This window comes from Opisthocomus hoazin, chromosome 8 (genome assembly GCF_030867145.1).
Source record: "Opisthocomus hoazin isolate bOpiHoa1 chromosome 8, bOpiHoa1.hap1, whole genome shotgun sequence".
NCBI lineage: Eukaryota > Metazoa > Chordata > Aves > Opisthocomiformes > Opisthocomidae > Opisthocomus > Opisthocomus hoazin.
In genome coordinates this window covers 53,280,182-53,303,809 of record NC_134421.1, presented here as the reverse complement: position 1 = coordinate 53,303,809, position 23,628 = coordinate 53,280,182, and the positions used below count along the sequence as shown (strand labels likewise).

General features: G+C 38.5%; 1 protein-coding gene across 10 annotated transcripts in view; it reads right to left on the bottom strand.

Annotated features, from left to right (window-relative positions):
* BRD1 (bromodomain containing 1) overlaps positions 1-23,628 on the bottom strand; it is a 78,205-nt gene that overhangs the window by 23,339 nt on the left and 31,238 nt on the right. For 9 of the 10 annotated variants that reach the window (XM_075429245.1, XM_075429248.1, XM_075429252.1 and 6 more), the window contains 5 exons: positions 17,292-17,423; positions 10,802-10,930; positions 9,671-9,983; positions 8,613-8,873; positions 4,927-5,412 (listed from right to left, as the gene is read on the bottom strand). In XM_075429245.1, coding sequence (XP_075285360.1) covers positions 4,927-5,412; positions 8,613-8,873; positions 9,671-9,983; positions 10,802-10,930; positions 17,292-17,423 — 1,321 coding nt within the window. The remainder of the gene's footprint in view (positions 1-4,926; positions 5,413-8,612; positions 8,874-9,670; positions 9,984-10,801; positions 10,931-17,291; positions 17,424-23,628) is intronic. The other variant, XM_075429249.1, reaches the window with a different exon arrangement.

Sequence of the window (23,628 nt, the reverse complement as noted above, 5' to 3'; positions counted from 1 at the left end):
AATAAAACATAAACAAACCCTCACACAAGCCTTTTCTGAGAGACATTCATCCCGCAGTCAAATCATACCGTGGGAACTGTCTCCTTCCCTCTCCACTCACAGCAGAATGAGCCTGAAGTCACTTGTATTTTTGACTTCCAGGTTCAGTGCTCAGTGTTAGTGTTGGAGTCATTGGATTCATTTCTATGATCATCTATCTCTTAAACCAGACCTGCAGGCCACTATGTGGGTGTCGGACAAGATGACGTTCCAATCCAAGTTATTCCCTGTTTATCATCTGCATCACACAGAAAAATTAGTGTCAAACGCCACAGATGAAGGACATGTGGGACTATGGCATTTTTGTGTTTTAGAAAGCCAAATCTGGGCCAAGAAATGAGCCAAGCATTCAAAAACAAAACAAAATGCCTGAATACAGCAAAAGGCTCCACAATTCCTGCAGCATGAAGAGAAACAGAAGGGCATTTAGAAATATTTTAATATTACTAAAGATTCAGCTATACTCATCTTAGAAAATCCAGCAATTGTAAGTTGGGTGCTAATAATATCTTAAAAATAACCCAAAAGATAGTACTTTTGAAGATATTAACAGGTTTAAGACCCAAGAAAATCAAATTAATTAAAAGTAGCCACCACTACAATATTAAATTAAATCAAATGTAAGTGGAATTCATATACAGGTTACTTGCAGACAGTTCTTAAGTGCTGTCGAACATTTTGTAGCAATCGGGCAAAAGCACAGTCAGCCCAGCATTTACTGATAGATTTAATAAGGTTACATTTGTTGTATACTGACAACTGCATGTGAAGTATATACACAAAGAAATGATAAATTCCCCTGCCCTCAAAACCCCCCTGTGCTTTTTGCTGTGTTAAATACTCTAATTCAGTGATCCACATTATAAAGATTTGTTTACGTCCATTTCAGTGCCTTCAGAAAATCTGTGTAGCTGGAAGCAAGAATACTAAGTAAACGAGATAATTTCAGTGAAATTTTCTATTACTGTTATCCAGCCAAAAAGTAACAGAAAACCAACATACTGCACTACAATAACCACTATTCACAATCCTAATTCTATGATAAGTTAAAGTGATTGCTTTAGGATAGTATATTCTAAATGCTTAGCTTCTAATTAAAAAAAAAAGGGCACCAACACAGCAACTGTGAATTACTATGCTACATTTATGAAAGCTTAAAGGTGACTGATACAACCAAGAACAATACGAAAATTTAATCTGAACTTAATCTAGCATTTTACAGTGCTCAAAGGGTATCTTAAAACAGTCATTTGTTCCAGAAGTTTATCTTACCTATACACAACTGATAGAGGCAAATTTTCAAATGGTCAGTAAAACCTACCTTCTATCCATTAAACAGCTTTTATTTTTCTCAGATGTGGTAACCACACCAACTAATTTCCTGATGAAAAGGATTAATCTTTCTGGCAAAAAGAGCAAGGTAAGTATACAATGGGTATTTTGAAAAGGTCATTAAACTTGTTGCAGTCAGGATCTGACAAGCCTGAACTTTTAACAATCATACATCAATCTCTGATGTGACCAAAATTTCCTAAGCAAAAACAACCTATCTTCTTTCCGAAATTGCTAGATACCATATGAAGCAAAACCATAATACATCAAGCATGTATAGGAAATTTTTAAATACATCCCTCCACTATGTAGTTGTCAGTCTCCACACAGCAACTACAGAGAAAGACGCGTGATATATGCAAGTGATAATGCCCTAGTAGAACACTATGAAATTAAAAGTAGAAGTTACATTACACTATTGCTTTGTCATTTTTAAATAAAGATTCACATATAAAGGGAGGTCAGAGTATTGAAGTTAACAGCTTTCAGTCCTCTTTGAAGGTGAAGTCATGTTGTACAAGAGCCCCCTATTTCTGAAAAAAGCTAGTATTTCAATAATTATTTTGCATATGAAAACCCAACAACATATGGGACACCATACTTTACAAAGTAGTTTGTGGATCCTGTATGTGTCTTTCTTGAAACTAACTGGCAACCACACAAACCTCAAATGTAATTGAAGAAAGCATAATAAAAGGCAGTCTATTAGAATAATGAAACATCTAAGTAGGCATTGTTTAACTTAACTACGTAAGCTTTGGAGTCCTCCTTTGAACTTCTTCATATAAGAATACACGAGTCACACGAAAGGGGGAAACATTGAGGAGACTGAGTAAAGTGAGGGACAAAACAACAAGGCATCTTTAAGTAACAGCAAAAACCCCACATTGGTTACCAATAGGCAAGGAAGAAAAAAAAAAGACGTGACAGTGCAGCTCTCGACCACTGAAAAATTTCAATGCTTTTTACATTAAGCAAAGTCCTTAATGTCCTATGTCCACTAGAACTGAGGATATTTAACATTTACAACAGTCAAAGAAAACTGCGCAAATAATAATTCATTTTCAACTACAGTGACTGCTCATGAAGCTGCTACCTCACAAGAACGCACGCAAGAAGCCTGAAGCACGTCTTATCTATCATAGTATGGCTTTGGAGTGAAAGGCTCAGGTCTCCTGAATTCTTTTGAATAAAAACATTTTTTACCAGCAGCACGTAATTAAAATTTTGTGAAAAATCACCAAATAGAAAAAAAACTTTACCATATAGATCACCTAATTTATTTTTATCAGAACACAGACATCTGCACGGATCAACACCAGCTTGCACATGCAAAAGTAAAACTATTCAACTGGTTTTAATTCTTGGAAAGCATCTGAGGTTTGTGCTGGTTTGCTGCTGAATCATAACTGAAAATAGCTGTCAGTTGCAAATTGCTTAAATTAGTGTGGAGATACAAGTTTGAAAATAACATGAGGAACAAAAAATCTCCAACATGAAAGCAAAATATTTGGTTGCAAATGGAAAAAGAATCACAGGAATAAGATGCAGTAAGCTGACACATCTGTGTAAACCATACATGTTTAAAAAAAACACTTACTATTAGAGAATAACTAGAACACCTCCAGGTGAATTTAATTTGCCTAAAACACTTTGATTCACATACACAGTCTCTTTTTGAATGAACACATTATAAGCTTAAATATAAATTCCAATTAGTCTACATACATTTAATTCTATTCACATCTTTGTTAGCTTCAGGAAGAGGCTACAGGATATTATTTAAAAAATTTAAAAAAATATTCTTTTAACCTTTTGGATTTTATTCCTGTTACTAGCCTACATACTACTATAAAAAAAAAACCCAAAAATGAAATTCTGAAATGGGAAGGGTACTAAAGTTAGAAGAATCTATGCCTAATTGTTTGGGTTGGTGTTTTTTTTTGTTTAGAAGATAAAAAAAAAGCATATCTGCCCCCCCTCACGTAACTCCAGAGAAAAAAAGAACAAAATGACAGATTTTAAATGTATTCAAAAATCTGTTTTTTTTTTTAATACGAATTAAGTCAGTTTTCCTATATAAGAAGACATTTTTTCCCCAAAGAAACAATTCACATTTTTTAAGATAAAAATTTCAAGGAAATTGGTACTAGTTCCTGGTGTGACGTAGCACAAAATGATTGACTGTACATGTGATAAAATGCAATTTGTATAGAGGTATATATAATGAAATTACCATTAAACACTGGCAAATTGGGAGTATGTGGAAAACAAAGCTCTTTACATCATTAGTGAAGATTAACTCATTTCTATCATCACACTACCTTCACATGATTCCTATGGCAGAACTAAGGCAAGAGATCAAACCTACATGCTCTTTCCACGCTATTACGAAAAGGAACAGAAAGTGGGGCTCTCTAACGAGGCGAAACAAAAAAAAAGAAACAAAAAGACTGTCCCACCCCTATACCATATCTTACTCATCAATTAACCAACCCTCTTCCTCCCTCAAACAACAAAAAAACCCACAAAAAACACAAACGGCTTTTGGAGCACATCTTCACAATAAATGCTCAAATTGTATTCCTGTATCTCATTCAAAGACAGAAAAAACATGCTGTTTTCATACCTGCATATGGGTTATCAACTTGACAATGAAACAGACTATTTATTTCAAAGGTAACATAAAAGTCGTAATAATAGCCATGGATAACGTTAAGGAAATATACTTTAATAACTTCCTTACGCTGCTGTTCTTCCTCAAAGAGGGTTTTATTCAAACTCATCCAATGAACATAACTATGGTTCGCTAAGAAAAGGTGTAATTAATGTCTTCAACTGTACTGCATTAATGTATCAAGATGAATTTTTTTTAAAATTCTTTTAAAATTCTTTAGAGAAGTCTCATTAAGAGTGTAATCTTACACTTTGCTTCTTCAACTTTATCTATTTGAAGTGCACAGATTAAAGAAAAGAAACACAGGAAATGTCATTATACTTCGGGATTTTAACACTTCCATAAAACACATGGGTATACAAAGCATGTCATACAGAGTCACCAGTTCCATAACGTGAAAATAAGCTTGGAGTAGCACTACAGCAAAATGAAGTCATACATGGAACGTGTTTTTTCCATGCTCCTCCTTAAAAGACTTCTCATTTTGGCAGTATATATATGAAGTTTCCATGTATTTTAACAGGGAACTTCCAAAAAGCAGCTGATTCAGCTTTCCTATTGTATTGATTGCAACGAAACAAAATAGCAAACAGCTTTTTTTTAAAAAAAAAAAAAGTCACCCTCCCATACAGGTAAACTCGAAGACTTCATTGCTAAAGTGAAAGTTGTGAAAAAGCAAAACTTAGTTCACTAAGTCTAATTGTATAGGGCCAACACAAAAATAAATCCGTCATATTCTGAACTGTAACTACTGAACTATGAGGAAAAACTGTTCAAGCGCTAAAATATGAAGATTAACAATTACATGTATGTCAAAAAATTAACAGGTATGTTAACTTTCGAGATGCATCCATTCAAATAAATTCTGTAACATTTACCTGTATCCAAGCGCTTTACAGGGGACTCATCAGCCTCAGAATCTCCACATGCACTCCTTGATCTTTTCCTTGGGTGCAGAAGTGTCTCCAACCTTGGAAGGACTACAGACAAAAAGGTTTTGGTCCCTAGCTGTGGAGAAGTTGGCTGGGTTTCAGTGTTCTTTGCAGACTTTTGGGGGCTTATACTTTTCGATTTGCAGAAGAGAATGGATGTACGTCTGTTTACATCAGTTGATGACTCAGCTACAGCAGAAACAGTCGACTCATTGAGATTACTGTCAAGTAAGTGTTCTGGAGTGTGTCCATTTATTTCTTTTTGAATGGAAGTGCTATATAATTCATTATCAAATTTTACTCTTTTGTAAAGCTTACTCTGCTCTGGATTGAGTTCTACTGGTTTGAGGGTTGGTGGTTCTGAATTAGTCTCCAAGTTTGAAGGAAGAGGTAATGCATCTGATGGTTCAAGTTTAGGGGGAGATTTATCTCCTGAAAAAATTATAAATAGAGTGTGATTTTTGAAAACCTGTAGTTATAAAGTCTATTATAAAACTCACTATAAATGTGCAGCCCAACAAATAATTTGTTGTTTGGAAACAAAGCATAACACTTTAAAAACAAACCTTGTTTAGCAACAATCTGTCCTAGTTAGTAGTTCCTACTTTTACATGGGAACATAACAGGGATAGAAAACTAGGTGTTTATAGTTGGTGTTAACAATTTACACCTGGATAAATACTTATTACTTCTCATGCAGTTATGTTAGTTTCATTAACTAAAAACTAAGAAATTTTTTTTTTTAAATAGAAGGTTGGGATGGTGGATGATTATCTGTTAAGTGCAATTACACTGCCATTCAAGTAAAATTTTTGATAACATACATTTTTGTCTATTTCACCTTATCATTATTCACCTTATCTAAGACAAATGTTATCAGATAACCATTTAAAAAAAAAGAAGTATTTGTAACCTGATCTACTCAAGGGAGCTAAAACATGTTATAAAATTAACATAAAGGCAAGATTCACAAAGCTGTTTTACAGTTGTGGCTAAAAGCTTTATATACCAAAAAGAAATAAAAAAAGGGGAGGAAAACGCCCAAATACCCCTTAAGTCTTGCAGCTTGATTAGCCAATAGTTGGCAAATGCACATTTGACAATGAAGACTTGATAGGAGAAATCAGAAAAACCACCCTCTACCATTTTTCTTCCCTTTCTTTTTTTCTTTTTTTTTTTTTTAATAACATGAACATGTCCCAGCCAATTCTAGTAATGCCATGCGGGGAAAAGACAACAGAGATGTAACTGTGAGCACATAAAACTAGTTTCCGTTTTGCATCCCAAGTGATAGGAAAGAAAATAAACATTCTACTACTGCAGCATTCTCAAATACAAGTAGGACTTCCTAACACATAATTATCATCTCAAAAACATGTTAAAACCTTCTTTCTAGCTTCCAAAAGAATCTTTTACAATATAAATAAGAAGAAAGAAGATGCTTATTCTAGAGTAACTGTACAAGTCCAATGTAATATTTATGCTGTGACATGAAATTTTAAAATTTATTTAATTTTTCTATGTCACCTGAAACAAAGGTGTTAAAAATCAAGGGTTTAAGCCCTGTATCTGGATTAAAAATTATCTCTATACTGTTTTGGTTTTGGCTCAGCAATGCTTACTTGGAAGTCAATGGCTCCTAAGTGCAGAAAAATCTCTGCCCCATTGTTTAAGGTTTAATCAAACAATAGCACAGTCCATATTAAAAATACATTGTCAAAATGAAGTGTGACTATGCTCACATCCTTTGAAGGAATAAAAGTATTAGAACTGGTAAACAGTATTGCAAGAAGACATTTAGAATGGAATTTATAGTCCAATAAGTACATTTAAAGTAACATCAATTTAAAAAGCCTGTAGTTTAGAATGTCCAAGGTGACTGTTCTTTGTGAAAAAACACTAATTTTCTTACACTTAATTAGAGAATATTCACAAAAAGATTTAAGCATAGAAGAACACTCGAGAACTATTTAGACACTAAATTCCAAATTTCACGGGGTTATTCTGGTACCGTATTTTTCACATGATCCGAAACTGAAAACAGAATCGCAAGGGAGTGATTCACAGCTCTTCGAAAGTCAGCTCCTATAGAGATCCTGGGGACAGGATTCTGCTACTTTCCTCATCTTTCTTTTTGGCAATTTTTTTTCTTTACTCCTCTAAGTTACAGTTCAGAATCAAAATTTGAACTAATGACTATTACGAGATCAGACTTGTAACAACAATGCCAATCAACTCTGGATCATGCTTATACTGTAAATAATAAGAAAACAGCTACTGCTCACTTTTGGACTATTTTTTGCACAACTGCTGCAGTGAAAGGCTGTGTCACAAAAATGTTAAACTACAAGCAAAAAAAGTTAGTGTTTACTATATGCCAGAAACTACATTCCTAAAGAACCTATATTCAGTTGCATTATCCCTTGAAGATTAAAAAAACCTCCAAATTAAAAAAAAAAAAAAAAAAAAATCATGAAACGGTTTAAGAACACTAACGGCCTCAGAACAAGCATGTTGATTCACATACACTTTTTCTACTTATATTGTTCAAATCTCAAGCAATTTATACGTTTGAAAAGCATTCTCTTAGTCACACTAAGAACTAAACACCAAGTTGCTGTTTGAATGGCAGTAAAGAACAGTCATTTTCTTGACTTCACCTTCCAAAAATTCTGATAGTATCAAGCTGCAAGAGACACAGACTGTTTTATTTATTACTATGCTTCCACTTTCCCTTGAGCTCTTTCCTCCTCCCATTCAACGAACTTATTCAAAACAAACATGTCTCTAACTCTCCTAAAGAAAAATAGTTTAGCTTTTAGAGAAGAGCTGATTGTGAAACAAACTCAGTAGAGAACCTTTTTTTGAGAGACTAGGTTTTCTCTGTATCATTTAAAAAATAAGCAATAAAGACCTCAGTAACTGATTTAAAGGCTAAAAAAGCAAATATAATATTCAACTGAAATATAAAGTTAGGTCTTTCTAGTGTACTGCTCTCACTGAAGTCAATGGGAAATAACCAAGAGTAGATGCAGTTCCCAGACCAATGTTATTAGGAGCAAGAGAAGCATAAGGGGAAGCGGCTAACTTCTACAACATGAAGTTTGTTGAGTCCTATCAATAGTTAGCTTTATATAAAAAAGACACCAAACAAACAAACAAAGAAACCCACCCAGCCACAAACTCCACACCTATCCTCCACCCTCCATAGAGTCTGGAGTATAGAATAAAAAAAAAAGCTACAGAAGGCAGTACAATGGCCAGAGTTTTCAGCACCACTGACCTAGACTCACATGATCCCCAACATGTGCTTTTGGCATTTAAATGGATTTCTGAAAGTACAAAGATATTTTCCGTGCAGTCATTTCCAGTTCCTTTTTGTAAGAGATTGTTTGTATTTTCATTTATTAATGCCCAAATTTTTAAAAAGCTTTACTACTGTGAAAAATAATGGAGGGAGGTTTTGTTTAAAAAGATCATTCCCATATTCTTAAAATATTTCTTGTGATTAAGTCGATATTTGTTCATTTAAAAATTAAATATTCATTTATTACAGTCTAAATTACACAATTAAAGCATTTCACTGAAGACGTTCAGAACAGCACTGATATAAACATGGTTTAAAATCTTACCTTCTTCTTCTCCGTCTTGTTCTAATGCTGCACTTTCTTCTTCAAAGCTTCCAATACCTGATTCTATTTGAGGAGCTTGATTGTGTTGTTGACTTAGTTTGTTGCGAATAATGCTGATTTCTTTCTTTAGCAACTTTGCTCTTTTGCTCCTTGACCCACTGGATTTCATTGCACAGGTGAGATCAAGTTTTTCTAGCAACTCTCTCAGCTGTTCTTCCAAGGACATATGCGCTCTGTTTGCAGGATTCAGTAACCTATCCACTGAAGTCAAAATATGTATGATTGAAAATGTGTTAGTGTTTCCCAGGATACTACTAATAATACCAACAGCTGGAAAAAAATTCACTTGCCAGCATTAAAAAATGTCATCAAAAAGCTACTTAGATTACCGTCTTGGTAGCTTCACCGTTACCAGTGAAGAAATGTTGAAACAAATTCCTACTATATAATTACTATTCTTGATCAGCATTTTGCTCAAGAAAACTAAGTAGTACAGCAAAGAATTAAAAGGTCAGAAGGCAGACACAATAAATCTTTCCCACCCTAACAGACGATTTCCTTCTTGTCAAAGAGAAGGGCAAGATTATGGTTATAAAATAAATACGTTAATTATTCTCCTTTACTGCCAAAACCTCAGAAAAATCGTATGTGTGTCAAAACAAGCAGCTTAAATTCCTAGTATTACAAACGTGCTTGATTTTTTAATTCAGTAGGTTATTTAAGAATGTGCTGAAGTTTATGCACACTGGTAGTCATTTTCCATGTCTTACAAGCATATACAATCATGTGCGAGAAACCACTCAATTTAAAAACCTTTTTCATGTATCTTCTTAAATTAGGCTCTGGCATTGTCAAAATCAGAATCTGGATAACACTGTTTTGTAACAATGGATCTAGTGGAATAGAAACACTTCAGTCTTTCAAGTAATGTTTTTAATGGTGGAAGGGGGGAAGAGAATCTAGTCAGCAAACTGAACAGCCAACAATCTTAGAACGGAATTTACACACTGTGTGTAATGAAAAATAAAACTTTTAAAAATAATCTAAAAATATCTTACCATCTTCCCAAGAGAAAGGCTGGGGTGACTCAAGTTTTGGCCGTTCAGGTAAGTGCATTCCAGTTTCATTATTATAACCGATTCCTTCAGCATCTCGCCTAGCTTGCCTGAGAACTACACCTCCTTGATCTCTTAACCGCACTGCAGCTCTATAGAATATCGTATCTTTTGCATTGTATTTCATACAGTTATCGACAATAAGATTGAAGTCTTCTTCAAACTCACTGAGGTTTTTATAGCCTTGAGCATCTAACCGTTTTCGCATGGTAGAGAAATCCATAGGATGTTTAATGTGATCCAAATAGTCTGGAACCTTTGAATAAATATTTAAAACTGGAATGGGTAAAATTATCTTTTTACAGACAAAGTAAGATTAGCTATTAACTGATACACACAGTCCAACATATTTTGTAACACCTCAAATCAAGAACTTAAAAATGTAGCTTAGAATTCCACATCTTGATACCGCAAACATTTCTACAAGTTTACATATTACAAGATTTTGCACCTTAGTTAACCAGCTGGAGCTCTTAACAGATGCTGAAACTACATGGCTTTGATTTTCTGTACATATTGTATACGTATTTATGCATATGCATACTTATAACTCTATGTATACTACACATATGTGCAAATATGTATAATATCTACACGTGTATGTAGTACACGCACGCGTGTATATATACCATTTACATAGACAGATATACCTGTCTACATGTTATTTATACATATGTGCAAGTGTGTTGTATACGTAGGTATGCAGACATACACAGACACACATACAGCCTATCGGGTTTCCCACTGAATGGGAAGGAATTTCACCTGCAGATAAGAACACAATATCCACATTTTAAATTCTAAGACACCCTCCGAGTTTGCTTTATCAAACAATCTTATTGCAAAAGATGAATATGTACCTATCTTATTGCGTACCAGTATTTCCCAGAAATTATTTTCGTACATGAACATTAATAGATTTTCATAGCAGTAAGTCACAAATCATAACGTAAATTATCAGAATAGAGATCACAAGGTAACACTGCTTGCAACTCTGCATGCAATGATTTGTTTCTTGTGCTTAAGTGCCACCAAATTGTATCTAAACATATGGAAATACAGCTTAAAACACACCTCTTTAAGGTTCACTGGCTGAGCAAATATACGAGCAGAATCCTTTTCCTGCAGCTGATCCAGAACTGATCGCAGAAGTACAGTGAATGGAGTAAGCTGAAGTTCCATAGCAACCTGCTCAATCTTGACCTAAAGAAGTAATAATTATCCAATGGAGCATTTTTCACGAAGATACTGTTTTAAAGTTTTTTTGCAGCAATAGCAAAGTACTTTAGGTATGAAACACACTATAAATATACTTAAGTAAGTTCAATGTTACTTTCAATATAATCAATTGGCATTTGTCTACCATACATTCTCAGCCGCTGACTTTGTAAGAAAAATCACTCATGCCTTCACTGCAGACTCAACTTCAACTCCAGCTTCTCAGAATTCAACTTTGTATTTTTTCTATAAATTAATTTTGTTCCACTTTTTAACAGTATTTCTTTGCTTTGAAAAAATATTACACAAGAACAGCTTCATATTTTGCCAACAACGTGAAAGAACAAGAATTTAAAGTTAGTAATAATTATTATATTAAGAATAAAATTTTAAATAAATTAAATAATAAGAAAAGAATAATTAAGAATAAGAGCAGCAAGAATTTAAAGGTAACTAAAATCAAAGTAACTAAAGGTAACTAAAACTACTAAAACTAAATTCAGTTGTAGTCCTACAGTCAGAGCGTAAAGAGAATTGAATGAATATTTACAGATTACATAAGACCTAAACAAACAGCAATTTTAAACACAATGTTGTATGTAAATTCCAAGAAAATAATTTTAAAAAACAGCATCAACCACCTCTTCAAATACTTGCTCATCTTTCAGAATTTTCATTGTTTTTGACAACAGTACAACTCCTCTACAGTTTTATTTTGAAACACTTAAGACAAACACAAACATTGAAACAGTCTTGTTATGACAAAAAAAATTCTTAATGACACATTAATGCTTTCCACAGAGCGCAAGAGCTCTCCATACCCAGATGTAAGAAATCAGGAAAGGAAGGCAAGAGACCAGTATGGCTGAGTCAAGACCTGCTGGTCAAACCAAAGAGCAAGAGGGAACAGCACAGGCAGTGGAAGAAGGGACAGGTATCCTGAGAAGAGTGTAGGGACGCTACCTGGTTGTGCAGGGATGGCATCAGCAATGCCAAGGCGCAGGTGGAGCTCAACATTGCAAGGGATGCAAAGAACAGTAAGAAGGGCTTCTACGGGTATGTCAGCCAGAAAAAGAAAATCAAAGAAAGCATAACCCCCCCTGATGAGCAAGACTGGCCAACTGGTAACAACGGACGAGGAGAAGGCTGATGTACTCAACCCCTTTTTTGTGTCAGCCTTCACTGGCAACCTCTCTTCCACACCTCTCGAGTGGATGGACCTCAAGGCAGGGACTGGAGGAGCAAAGTCCCTGCCACTGTAAGAGAAGATCAGGTTCATGACCACCTGAGCAACCTGAACATACTTATATCTATGGGACCTGATGAGATGAATCCCAGAGTCCTGAGGGAATTGGCTGATGTAGTTTGCCAAGCACTCTCCATCATCCTGAAAAGTCATAGCAGTCAGGTGAAGTCCTCAGAGACTGAAAAAAGGGATACATTGTGCCCATTTTTAAACAGTAGAAAGAAGGACCCGGGGAATTATCAACCTGTCAGCCTCACCTCTGCACCTGGGAAGATCATGGAACAGATCCTCCTAGAAGCTGTGCTAACACACACGGAGGACAGGGAGGTGATTCCAGACAGCCAGCATGGCTTCACCAAGGGAGAGACCTGGCTGACCAAACTAGTGGCTTTCTGTGATGGAGTGACTACATCAGTGGACAAGGGAAGAGCTATGGATGTGATCTGTCTGGACTTCTCCAAGGCCTTCAACACAGCCCCTCACAACATCCTTCTCTACATTGGAGAGACACAGATTTGATGGGCGCACTGTTTCATGGCTAAGGAATCAGCTGGATGGTCACATCCAGATGGTAGTGATCAACAGCTTGATGTCCATATGGAGATCGGTGACAGGTGGTGTCCCTCAGGGGTCTGTAGTGGGACCAATACTGTTTTAACATTTTCATCAATGACATAGACAGTGGCATAAAGTGGACCCTCAGCAACTTTGCAGATGACATCAAGCTGAGTGGTGCAGCTGACACACTAGAGGCAAGGGATGCCATCCAAAGGGAACCTGGACAAGCTCGCCAAGTGGGCCTCTGCAGACATCATGAGGCTCAAAAGCCCAACTGCAAGGTCCTGCACCCAGGTTGGGCAAACCCCGGTATCAATACAGGCTGGGGGATGAAGGGACAGAGAGCAGCCCTGCCAAGGGCTTTGTGAAGGTTGGAGGTAGACTCGGCTGCAGTGACCATGAAATGGTCGAGTTCAGGATCCTGCGTGGAGGAAGCAGGGCAATAAGCAGGATCAAAACCCTGGACCTCAGGAGGGCTGACTTTGCCCTCTTCAAGGAGCTACTGGGAGGAATCCCGTGGGCCAGGGCTCTCGAAGGCAGGGGGGTCCATGAGTGCTGGTCGCTCTTTAAACAACACTTCTTCCATGCACAGGAGCAATGCATCCCCCTGAGAAAGAAATCGAGCAAAGGAGGCAGGAGACCTGCATGGTTAAACAAGGAGCTTCTAGCGGAGATCAGGCAGAAGAGAAAGGTCCATGGAATGTGGAAAGAGGGACAGGCCACTTGGGAAGAGTACAGAAACGTGGTGAGAGCATGCAGGGATGCGATGAGGAAGGCCAAGGCTCACCTGGAATTGAAGCTGGCAAGGGATGTCAAAAACAACAAGAAGGGCTTCTCCAACTACATCAGCAGCAAAAGGAAGGCTAGGGACAACGTGGGGCCGCTGCTGAATGAGGCGGGTGTCCTGGTGACGGAGGATGCAGAGAAGGCAGAGCTAATGAATGCCTTCTTTGCTTCAGTCTTCAGTGCTAAGACTGGCCCTCAGGAATCCCAGGCCCCGGAGGTAAGAGAAGAAGCCTACAAAGAGGACGACTTTCCCTTGGTCGAGGAGGACTGTGTGAGGGATCGCTTAAGTGATCTGGATGTCCACAAATCCCTGGGCCCCGATGGAATGCACCCATGAGAGCTGAGGGAGCTGGCGGATGTCATTGCTGAGCCACTCTCCATCATCTTTGAGAGGTCCTGGAGGACAGGAGAGGTGCCCGAGGACTGGAGAAAGGCCACTGTCACTCCAATCTTCAAAAAGGGCAAGAAGGAGGACCCAGGGAACTACAGGCCGGTCAGCCTCACCTCCATCCCAGGAAAGGTGATGGAGCAGCTTATCCTGGAGGCCATCATGAAGCAAGTGGAAGAAAAGAAGGTTATCAGGAGTAGTCAGCATGGATTCACCAAGGGGAAATCATGCCTGACCAATCTGATGGCTTTCTACAATGACATGACTGGCTGGGTAGACGAAGGGAGAGCCGTGGATGTTGTTTACCTCAACTTCAGCAAGGCTTTCGACACAGTCTCCCATGATATCCTCCTAGGGAAGCTGAGGAAGTGTGGGCTGGATGAGTGGTTGGTGAAGTGGATAGAGAACTGGCTGAATGGCAGAACTCAGAGGGTTGTCATCAGCTGCGCTGAGTCTAGTTGGAGGCTGGTAACAAGTGGTGTCCCCCAGGGGTCAGTACTGGGCCCAGTCTTGTTCAAGTTCTTCATCAACGACCTGGATGAAGAGTTAGAATGTACCCTCAGCAAGTTTGCTGATGACACCAAACTGGGAGGTGTGGTAGGTACATCAGAAGGCTGTGCTGCCATTCAGCGTGACCTGGATAGGCTGGAAAGCTGGGCAGAGAGGAACCTGATGAGGTTCAACAAAGGCAAATGCAAGGTCCTGCACCTGGGGAGGAACAACCTCATGCACCAGTACAGGCTTGGGGTGGACCTGCTGGAGAGCAGCTCTGCGGAGAGGGACCTTGGTGTCCTGGTGGACGACAGGTTAACCATGAGCCAGCAGTGTGCCCTGGCTGCCAAGAAAGCCAATGGGATCCTGGGGTGCATCAAGAAGAGTGTGGCCAGCAGGGCGAGGGAGGTTCTCCTTCCCCTCTACACTGCCCTGGTGAGGCCTCATCTGGAGTACTCTGTCCAGTTCTGGGCTCCCCAGTTCAAGAAAGATGAAGAGCTACTGGAGACAGTCCAGCAGAGGGCTACGAGGATGATGAGGGGACTGGAACATCTCCCCTATGAGGAGAGGTTGAGGGAACTGGGCTTGTTCAGCCTGAAGAAGAGAAGGCTGCGAGGGGACCTAATAAATGCTTACAAATATCTGAAGGGTGGGTGTCAGGAGGATGGGGCCAAGCTCTTTTCAGTGGTGCCCAGGGACAGGACAAGGGGCAATGGGCACAAACTGAGGCACAGGAAGTTCCGTCTGAACATGAGGAGGAACTTCTTCTCTCTGAGGGTGATGGAGCACTGGCACAGGCTGCCCAGGGAGGTTGTGGAGTCTCCTTCTCTGGAGATATTCAAGACCCGCCTGGACAAGGTCCTGTGCAGCTTGCTGTAGGTGACCCTGCTTCGGCAGGAGGGTTGGACTAGATGACCCACAGAGGTCCCTTCCAACCCCTACTATTCTGTGATTCTGTGAAGATGGACTTGGGGATACTGGTGGATGAAAAGCTGGACATGAACCACCTAACACGTGCTTGCAGCCCAGAAGGCCAACCACACCCTGGGCTGCACCAAAAGAAGCGTGGCTAGCAGGCTGAGGGAGGTGATTCTGCCCCTCTACTCTGTTCTGGTGAGTCGCCACCTGGAGTCCTGTGTCCAGCTCTGGAGCCCTCAGCACAGTAAATACATAGAGCTGTTGCAGCGGGGCCAGAGGAGGGCCACAAAAAAGATCCGAGGGATGGAATGCCTCTCCTAAAAGCTGAGAGAATTGGGGTTATTCAACCTGGAGAAGAGAAGGCTGCGGGGAGACCTTATTGCGACCTTCCAGTACTTAAAGAGGGCTTATGAGAAACACGGGGACAGACTTTTAGCAGTGCGGGCTAGATGAATGGACAGTGAGGTGGACCGAGAACTGGCTGAATGGCAGAACTCAGAGGATTATCATCAGCGGTGACTAGTTGGAGGCCGGTAACTAGTGGTGCCCCTCAGGGGTCAGTACTGGGCCCAGTCTTGTTCAACTTCTTCATCAACGACCTGGATGAAGAGTTAGAATGTACCCTCAGCAAGTTTGCTGATGACACCAAACTGGGAGGAGTGGTAGATACACCAGAAGGCTGTGCTGCCATTCAGCGAGATCTGGACAGAATGGAGAGTTGGCCACAGAGGAACCTGATGAAGTTCAGAAGGGGAAGTGCAGGGTCCTGCACCTGGGGAGGAACAGACCAGTACAGGCTTGGGGCGGAGCTGGTGGAGAGCAGCTCTGTGGAGAGGGACCTGGGTGTCCTGGTTGGATGACAGGTTGACCATGAGCCAGCAGTATGCCCTGGCTGCCAAGAAGGCTAATGGGATCCTGGGGTGCATCAAGAATAGTGTGGCCAGCAGGGCGAGGGAGGTTCTCCTTTCCCTCTATACTGCCCTGGTGAGGCCCCATCTAGAGTACTCTGTCCAGTTCTGGGCTCCCCACTTCAATAAAGATGAGGAGCTACTGGAGAGAGTCCAGCAGAGGGCTATGATGATGGTGAGGGGACTGGAACATCTCTCCTGCTAGGAAAGGCTGAGGGAGCTGGGCTTGTTCAGCCTGAAGAAGAGAAGGCCAAGGGGGGACCTCATAAATGCTTATAAATATCTCAAGGGCTGGTGTCAGGAGGATGGGGTCAGACTCTTTTCAGTGGTGCCCAGGGACAGGACAAGGGGCAATGGGCACAAACTGAAGCACAGGAAGTTCCGTCTGAACATGAGGAAGAACTTCTTCCCTCTGAGGGTGACGGAGCACTGGAACAGGCTGCCCAGGGAGGTTGTGGATTCTCCTTCTCTGGAGATATTCAAGACCCGCCTGGACAAGGTCCTGTGCAGCCTGCTCTATGTGGCCCTGCTTCGGCAGGGGGGTTGGACTAAATGACCCATAGAGGTCCCTTCGAACCCCGAACATTCTGTGATTCTGTTGCGATAGGAGAAGGGGTATTGGTTTTTAAGTAAGAAAAGGCAGATTCGAAACAGGTAAGGAAGAAATTTTTTACAATGAGGGTGGTGAAGCACTGGAACAAGATGCCCAAAGAGGTAGTACATGCCTCATTCCCTGGAAACATTCAAGGTCATGTTGTATGGGGCTCTGAGCAACCTGATCTGGTTTGAGGATTTTGAGTCCAACTCAACTGCAGTGTTGAGTTGGACTAGATGACCTTTAAAGGTCCCTTCCAACCCAAAGCATTCTATGATTCTATGGTAATTTTATGTGTTGTAAACAGTTTGCATGAGTGCACGCATGCATGTATGTTTCTTGATTTTACGTCAGGATTAGAGGAAGTCTTTCTATTACAAAAACCTGTGTGTGAGAATACTTAAACTACCTTTCCTTCAGAAAAGTTTCACCAAATTAAGAAGTACTCCATTTACCTGTTCTCTTTTTAATTTTTCACGCTTACGTATAAGTTCAATCAACAAACGTGCTCTTTCAAGATCGTGGCGCAGCCTTTGCCAGTACTTCAGTTTTTCTTTTAAGGCTTGCATTTCTTCATCATCTTCTCTCTAAGAAAAGAATCAAAAGATTTTCATGAAATGAAAAATGCTACCCTCTTTTTATAAGTCAGTTTTATGCAGTTCCAGAACATATTCACATGAAAGGAGAAACTACTGTCTTATATAATTCTGCCACTTGGTCATAAGCTTCATACTGCAACAAAAGAAAACTTGTGGTCAGGGTTTTTTCCTAGAACTTCTCAAATGACTAAGCTGTAAACAAAATCTATAAATTGGAATGTAATCCCATGGTGAAGGCTATTTACATTAGAAACAGCAATACAACAAACAGCAACCTAGCTGTATAACATGTTGTAAAATAAGATTTGGTATTTTCACACCAAAATCCAAACCAGGTGAACATCATCAGCGTCTTTAGAAATTCAAGCCTGGTAGAAATAAATTCCTACTATGCTCAACACACTCCACCTCCCCCATACCCAGCAGAATTAGGACACACTTGTAACAGAACAAAATCATTATGACTTCTGAGGACAAGAAATGAAAAACAGTTTATTAAATAATACAGTAATTTCAAATGGCACTGCAAATGGGTAATGCAGTAATACAGCCTTTCAGTGAATGGATGAAAGAATCCAATTCACACATCTTTACGAAGAAGTGTTTAGACACTTGCAGTATTTAGTTTGATTTTTACATACAGAGAACAGTCTTTCTTGTTTGTTTTTACTATTTTTCATAAGAAAAAGGATATTGGAATGCTACCTACAGTATTCAAATGATACTGGCAATTCACCAGAAACAAGACCACAAAAAAAGTTCAAGTTCTGATATTAGTACCAAGTACACAAAGGAAACATCTGCTTTGGAAAATGATTGCATTTAAACCAAATATTTTATAAAAGAATCGCAGAAAGCGATATAAAGCTTTGAATGCTTGTCTGTAACTAGCACAATGCAATATACACTTAATAAGTAATCATCGTGGGTTTTTTTTTTAAGTAAAACAAACAATAAGTTCTGTAAGTTATAAACAATAGAAGACAGGAATAAGGATAACTGGCTAAGCAGATGAACTATAACCAACATCACAAATTGTTACACTCAAAGCAAAAACCTCCATAACAGAAATATAATTTAGAAATATCAAAGGTCCTCTAAAGGAAGCTTGTGTAATTTTTCAGACAGAAGGTTCTAAAAATAGAATTGCAAAACCTGGGAGTTAAAAAGACCGAAAAATTGTAGCTAGAAGCTTCTAGTTCCCTTTCCTAACAACTATTACTACTCACATCATTTCTTTTAAGGAGTTAAATCTTGATTTAGACACATAATTTAACTGTTGAGGGAGAGAATAGTTCACAGTAAATTTTGACAGAACACATACTAATACGCACATTTTCAATTCCTTAAAAATCTCAGACTTGACTGAATTGGAAAGTCCACACTGCCACTAATTGCTGTTCTCCTACACCCCTCCATCTCCGAGTACAGATTCCACGTGTGGAAAAGCAGCCTGTTAACTGACACCGCTGTACATTTTTTTCATAGTTTTACTGTTTTGCAGGACCAAAATTAAGTTGTGGCTATTGCTAAAAGCAGAAGGCTTGTCCTCCCTTTGCTTGCAGCCATTCAGAGTCCGCTCTTTTGCCGTATGTAATTGCATAGTTCATTAACACTGGGGAACTGACCCTGCTGAAAGCTAAGTCAACAAAACCATACCAGTTTTAGGGTGGGTCAGGAAACTTTAATATAGCAAGGAAAAAAATGTTACTTTGTTACACCAGGTCTTGGGGCAGTTCAGTAGAGACATAAGTATTCGGCTAAAACTGAGGGTGCAGTTGCACTTTTTTTTTAATTAAAAAAAAAAAGTTATTTTAGTTGCACCAAGTGTTTGACCAACTTCATTCCATAAAATAGGCAGGTAGGTGTAAATCTGCAGATGTGACCCAAAGTATCAAGAGCACCTTGTTTGCTTTTTTTGTGCACACATACACTCCCTTCTTGAACGCCACTCCAGCTTGGGGTTTAACAGTAAGCCTCCAATTTTTTGACATTTCTATGCAAAGTAACGTTAGCAGACAAGGTTATACCAGCTAAGATAAACCCTCTTTACCTCAACCTATTTATTATCTGACATACAACATACACCTTAATCAGATTAAAAAATGCAGGCAAACCCCAAAGAGCATGATGCACTGGCTTCCAATATCTAACTAGTAAAAATTTGGATAAAAAGCATTCCTTTCAAAATTCTTAGTTTTCAAGAGCTTTCTGACAAGGAATGTTCCTATTAACTTTCTGGTAAAGAGTTCTTCTTCCAAATCTTTCTTTCTATAACAAAGTCATAAAGTTCCTTCTGGCTGACAACACAAGAAAAATTTAGAAAGAAACTCTGTGGTATTTTCTGATGGACTTTGTTCTTGCTCAACACCAAGTACTGTCTAGAAAAGCTAAAACTGACACATTTACTAATACTGGTGGAAGAGAGAAACACTTCTAAATTTATACACAGAACATGCATCAACTGAGAACCGGTCTTCAGCTCCAACTCCCACCATGAGCATGTTACCAGTCTCTGCATACTAGCAGGGATGCTGTGATCACTCCTTCATGCTGGATGTGAATACATTGGGACAGCCTCACTCCCTACAGGGACTGTAACTCAGTATGAGCCAAACAAAAATAGAATTACAGTGATGCAATTGGATCTTATTCAACACAATTAGTATTATTAAGACCATCTGCTGGCACTTGTATGCCAACCAGTCACAACCATTTAGTGGTCGCAACTTGTGTTCTTACTGGAATCTTCAGTGAAGATACAACCTTAAGTCACCAGTATCTTCCACTTTCTTTCTCCAAATAGTGGTTTTAAACCAAACTCACTACAGCAGCAGCAAGCTACTACACTTAAATTTCACATGCTTATTTTTATTCAAGCATTCTTTAAGTACAGAAAAAAACTAAAATAATGGGGATGTAAACTTTAATTAGACTATTTCCAATACCTTTCCTGAATGTCTAGGTGGAGAGAGCAGTGACAGTATAAAACATTCTTTCAGACGGTTCAGTGTTCCTGCAGAAGGTGAGGTAGTATATAAGCCAAGATCTTCTTGGCTGGTTCAGAACTGTTAGTTGATATAACATCACCTTCAAAACCATGTCATAACTGAGCTCTGAAACACATTCATTAGGAAGTAATTTAAATCACATACGCTTCAACCCCTACCAAATTTGTTCTAGTAAACAAACATTAGAAAGGGAACAAAACCACCTTCCATTAGGCATCTTGAAACCTTTTTCAGGGTTTCAGTTCCTCATCTCAACTTTTTTTTTTTCAATTTAAATAATAATAATAATGATAATTTAAAAAAATCTCCTCCGAATCTATATTACACCAGTGTCTATGTTCCTTTGACTGACTGAAAACCTAGTTACGTTTCTTGATGCTCTGATCTCTCACATAAAATGAGGTGAAAAAAATTTTCTCATCTAGACTAAAATGAGCAAAATAATCATCTATATCTCAAAAATTTTGAGGTATTCTCCTAACAGCTATGCCACAGCTGTTTACTGAAGTCTTCATTATGGTTTGGCTCATACTTGGAGTAACTAAGACAACTAATGCATCAAATGCTTCGTAGTTATGAACACTTTAATAGGTATTATAAATACATATTGAAGATGCTATTGAGAGGACACACTGTCATAAGCAGGACACTTGCTACTCACTGAAAAGCATTACCTACACGTTTTTCATCAACAGACTCATTTAATACTCAACTTTGCTTGAAGCTTGCTTCCCCCCAACCCAAAGTTAAGTTCAACTCTAAGCTTTTAAGAACAAAGTCTCTGAAGTTCCCCAATTTTTAATAAACCAATACAGTTTCAAATTAATCAAGGAAATATTTTCATTATTTTCTTAAGAATAGTGCATAGTTCTGAAATTAGAGAAGAAAAGAAACAAATAGTGCTTGTACAGGAGTGCAAACAGGCAAAGAGATATTAAATGGCTCCTACCTAAGACTTGTTTTATTATAATCAACTATCAATTATACAAATAATTTTATTTTGGTAGTTAATATTTGAATATTTAGAAATGTTGCAGTCTCACCATGCCATCTCAATAGGAAAAGTACTTCCCAACTACAAAGTGACGAGTATAATTCTTTCAGACATTAACTATAGTCTAGGTCTATATCGTCACAGAAGCCCTGGACTTTGCTGCTTGATTTTATTATTTTTAAGGACTCAAGCTCATTTGAAGGGAAAAAAAAGTCTACTATCTGAACAAATTAATTACAGGTATTATTAAGTAACTACCAGGCACCGCTCTTCAGAATAGAAACCTCTCATACCAAATTAAAAGATTAATCAAAGACTAAAAGTAGAATGTAAAATATTACAGAGAAGTTACAACCCAAAAAATAGTGTTAAAATGAAGTAATATAGAAGCAATGAAAGACAGACAAACAGGCGGCAAATTCATATTCAAAGTCAGATCTACCTAAAAGCAATCTGTGAATCTCAGCTTTGAGGAAAGGCTGAGAGAGCTGGGACTGTCTAGCCGGGAGCAGAAAAGGCCCGGGGAGGGGGGGGGGGGGGGGGGGGGGGAAGCAGGCTGGAAATCTCATCAATGTGTACAAGAGCCTTGAAGGGAGGGTGCAAAGACGACTCCTGTCAGTGGTGCTCAGTGACATGACAAGATGCAATAGGCACAAAGCGAAAAACAGGAGGGTCCTTCTGAACATCAGAAAACACTTTTTTTTTTTTTTTTTAAATTTACTGTGAGGGTGACCGAGCACTGGCACAGGTTGCCCAGGGAGGTTGTGGAGTCTCCACCCTTGGAGATACTCAAAAGCTTTCTGGACATGACCCTGGGCAACCTGCTCTAACTGGCTCTGCTTGAGCAGGGGGGCTGGACAAGATGACCTCCAGAGGCTGCTTTCAATCTCAGTTGTTTTGAGAATTATTAATTAGCACTTTTCACGAAAAAAAAGAAAAGAAACACACACAAAAATGACATTATCAAATAATTAGGAAGCAGTGTTGACCAAGGTATTTTTATGACTACATCAATTAATGACTTAATCAGCAAACAGCAATGCAATTCAAACAAAAATAATGGTTGAGCTTTAAAAGGGAAAATAAAAATCTCAATTTAACACAAGTAAATTCATATAAAATGCATTCTTAAGTTCTAGAGGCTCTATTACAGGATCTAATCCACTGAAGTCACAAACCCCTGCAGAACAGAAAGAACACAGCCAACTACAGTTTCAGTGTAATTAGAAAAGGTAACTGGGATGCAGTAACAGTTTTCACATCATGATACTTCACAGCATTTCAAGGTCTAAGCACATGGATTCATACACAGAATTCAGAAAAGAAGTTTTAATTATTTTCAAAGCCGCTCAGTGACTTGAAATCAAAACAATAAAAGACCTGCTAAAACCTCTAATGTCACTGAAGAGCTGTTCATACTACAAAATAGTAAGCAGTGTTCATATTACAAAAGTGGGAAGCAGAAGAGTACTGCTTTCTGAATCTGATACACATCTGAAGTGACTGGTTTTCTGCCTTTCAGCAATTCTGACTGGTAAATGTGTACAACTTTAACCAATCTAGACATATCTTAGCTAGGATGAGTTTTACTTGAACAAAATATCAGCATAAATTTATGCTTGTCTACAATCCCACTTCACTATGTCAAAATTGAAACTAAAAGTCGAAACAGGTCTTTGAACTTCATCAACAACTTGCTCTTTGTTGTTATTACCGAACAAGGTTTAGCAATAAGGATCTGACTTTGAAAACTGTAAATTAGCACGTTTAGCCTTTACTCTGTAAAAATCCCCGTTCTCCTCAGTTCTGAGTGTCAAAGACAACATTTGCATTGCATCTTTTGATGAATTTAAAATAAAATGTATTTTTTTTTCTTACTAACTCAGCACATAGAGGAACGAGTTCCAAAAAACACAATACTAGTCAAAGAATAACGGTATTAGGATAGTTTTGGTGAAGGTATTTTTGTGAAACATTTAAGCACAACAAAATAAAAACCTGCACAAATAACTTTTTTTTTCATATCTCACAAATTAAAAAGAATTAGATAATGCCCAATTTCCAACATAAGTCATATTACTTAAGAATAAGGTAAAGAACTTACTCAGCCCTGAATAAGTTTTTACTCTGTGCTGTTTCCTGGTTAATTTTTTACTCTATAAAATAGAGATTTTCTGATTTCTTCTTA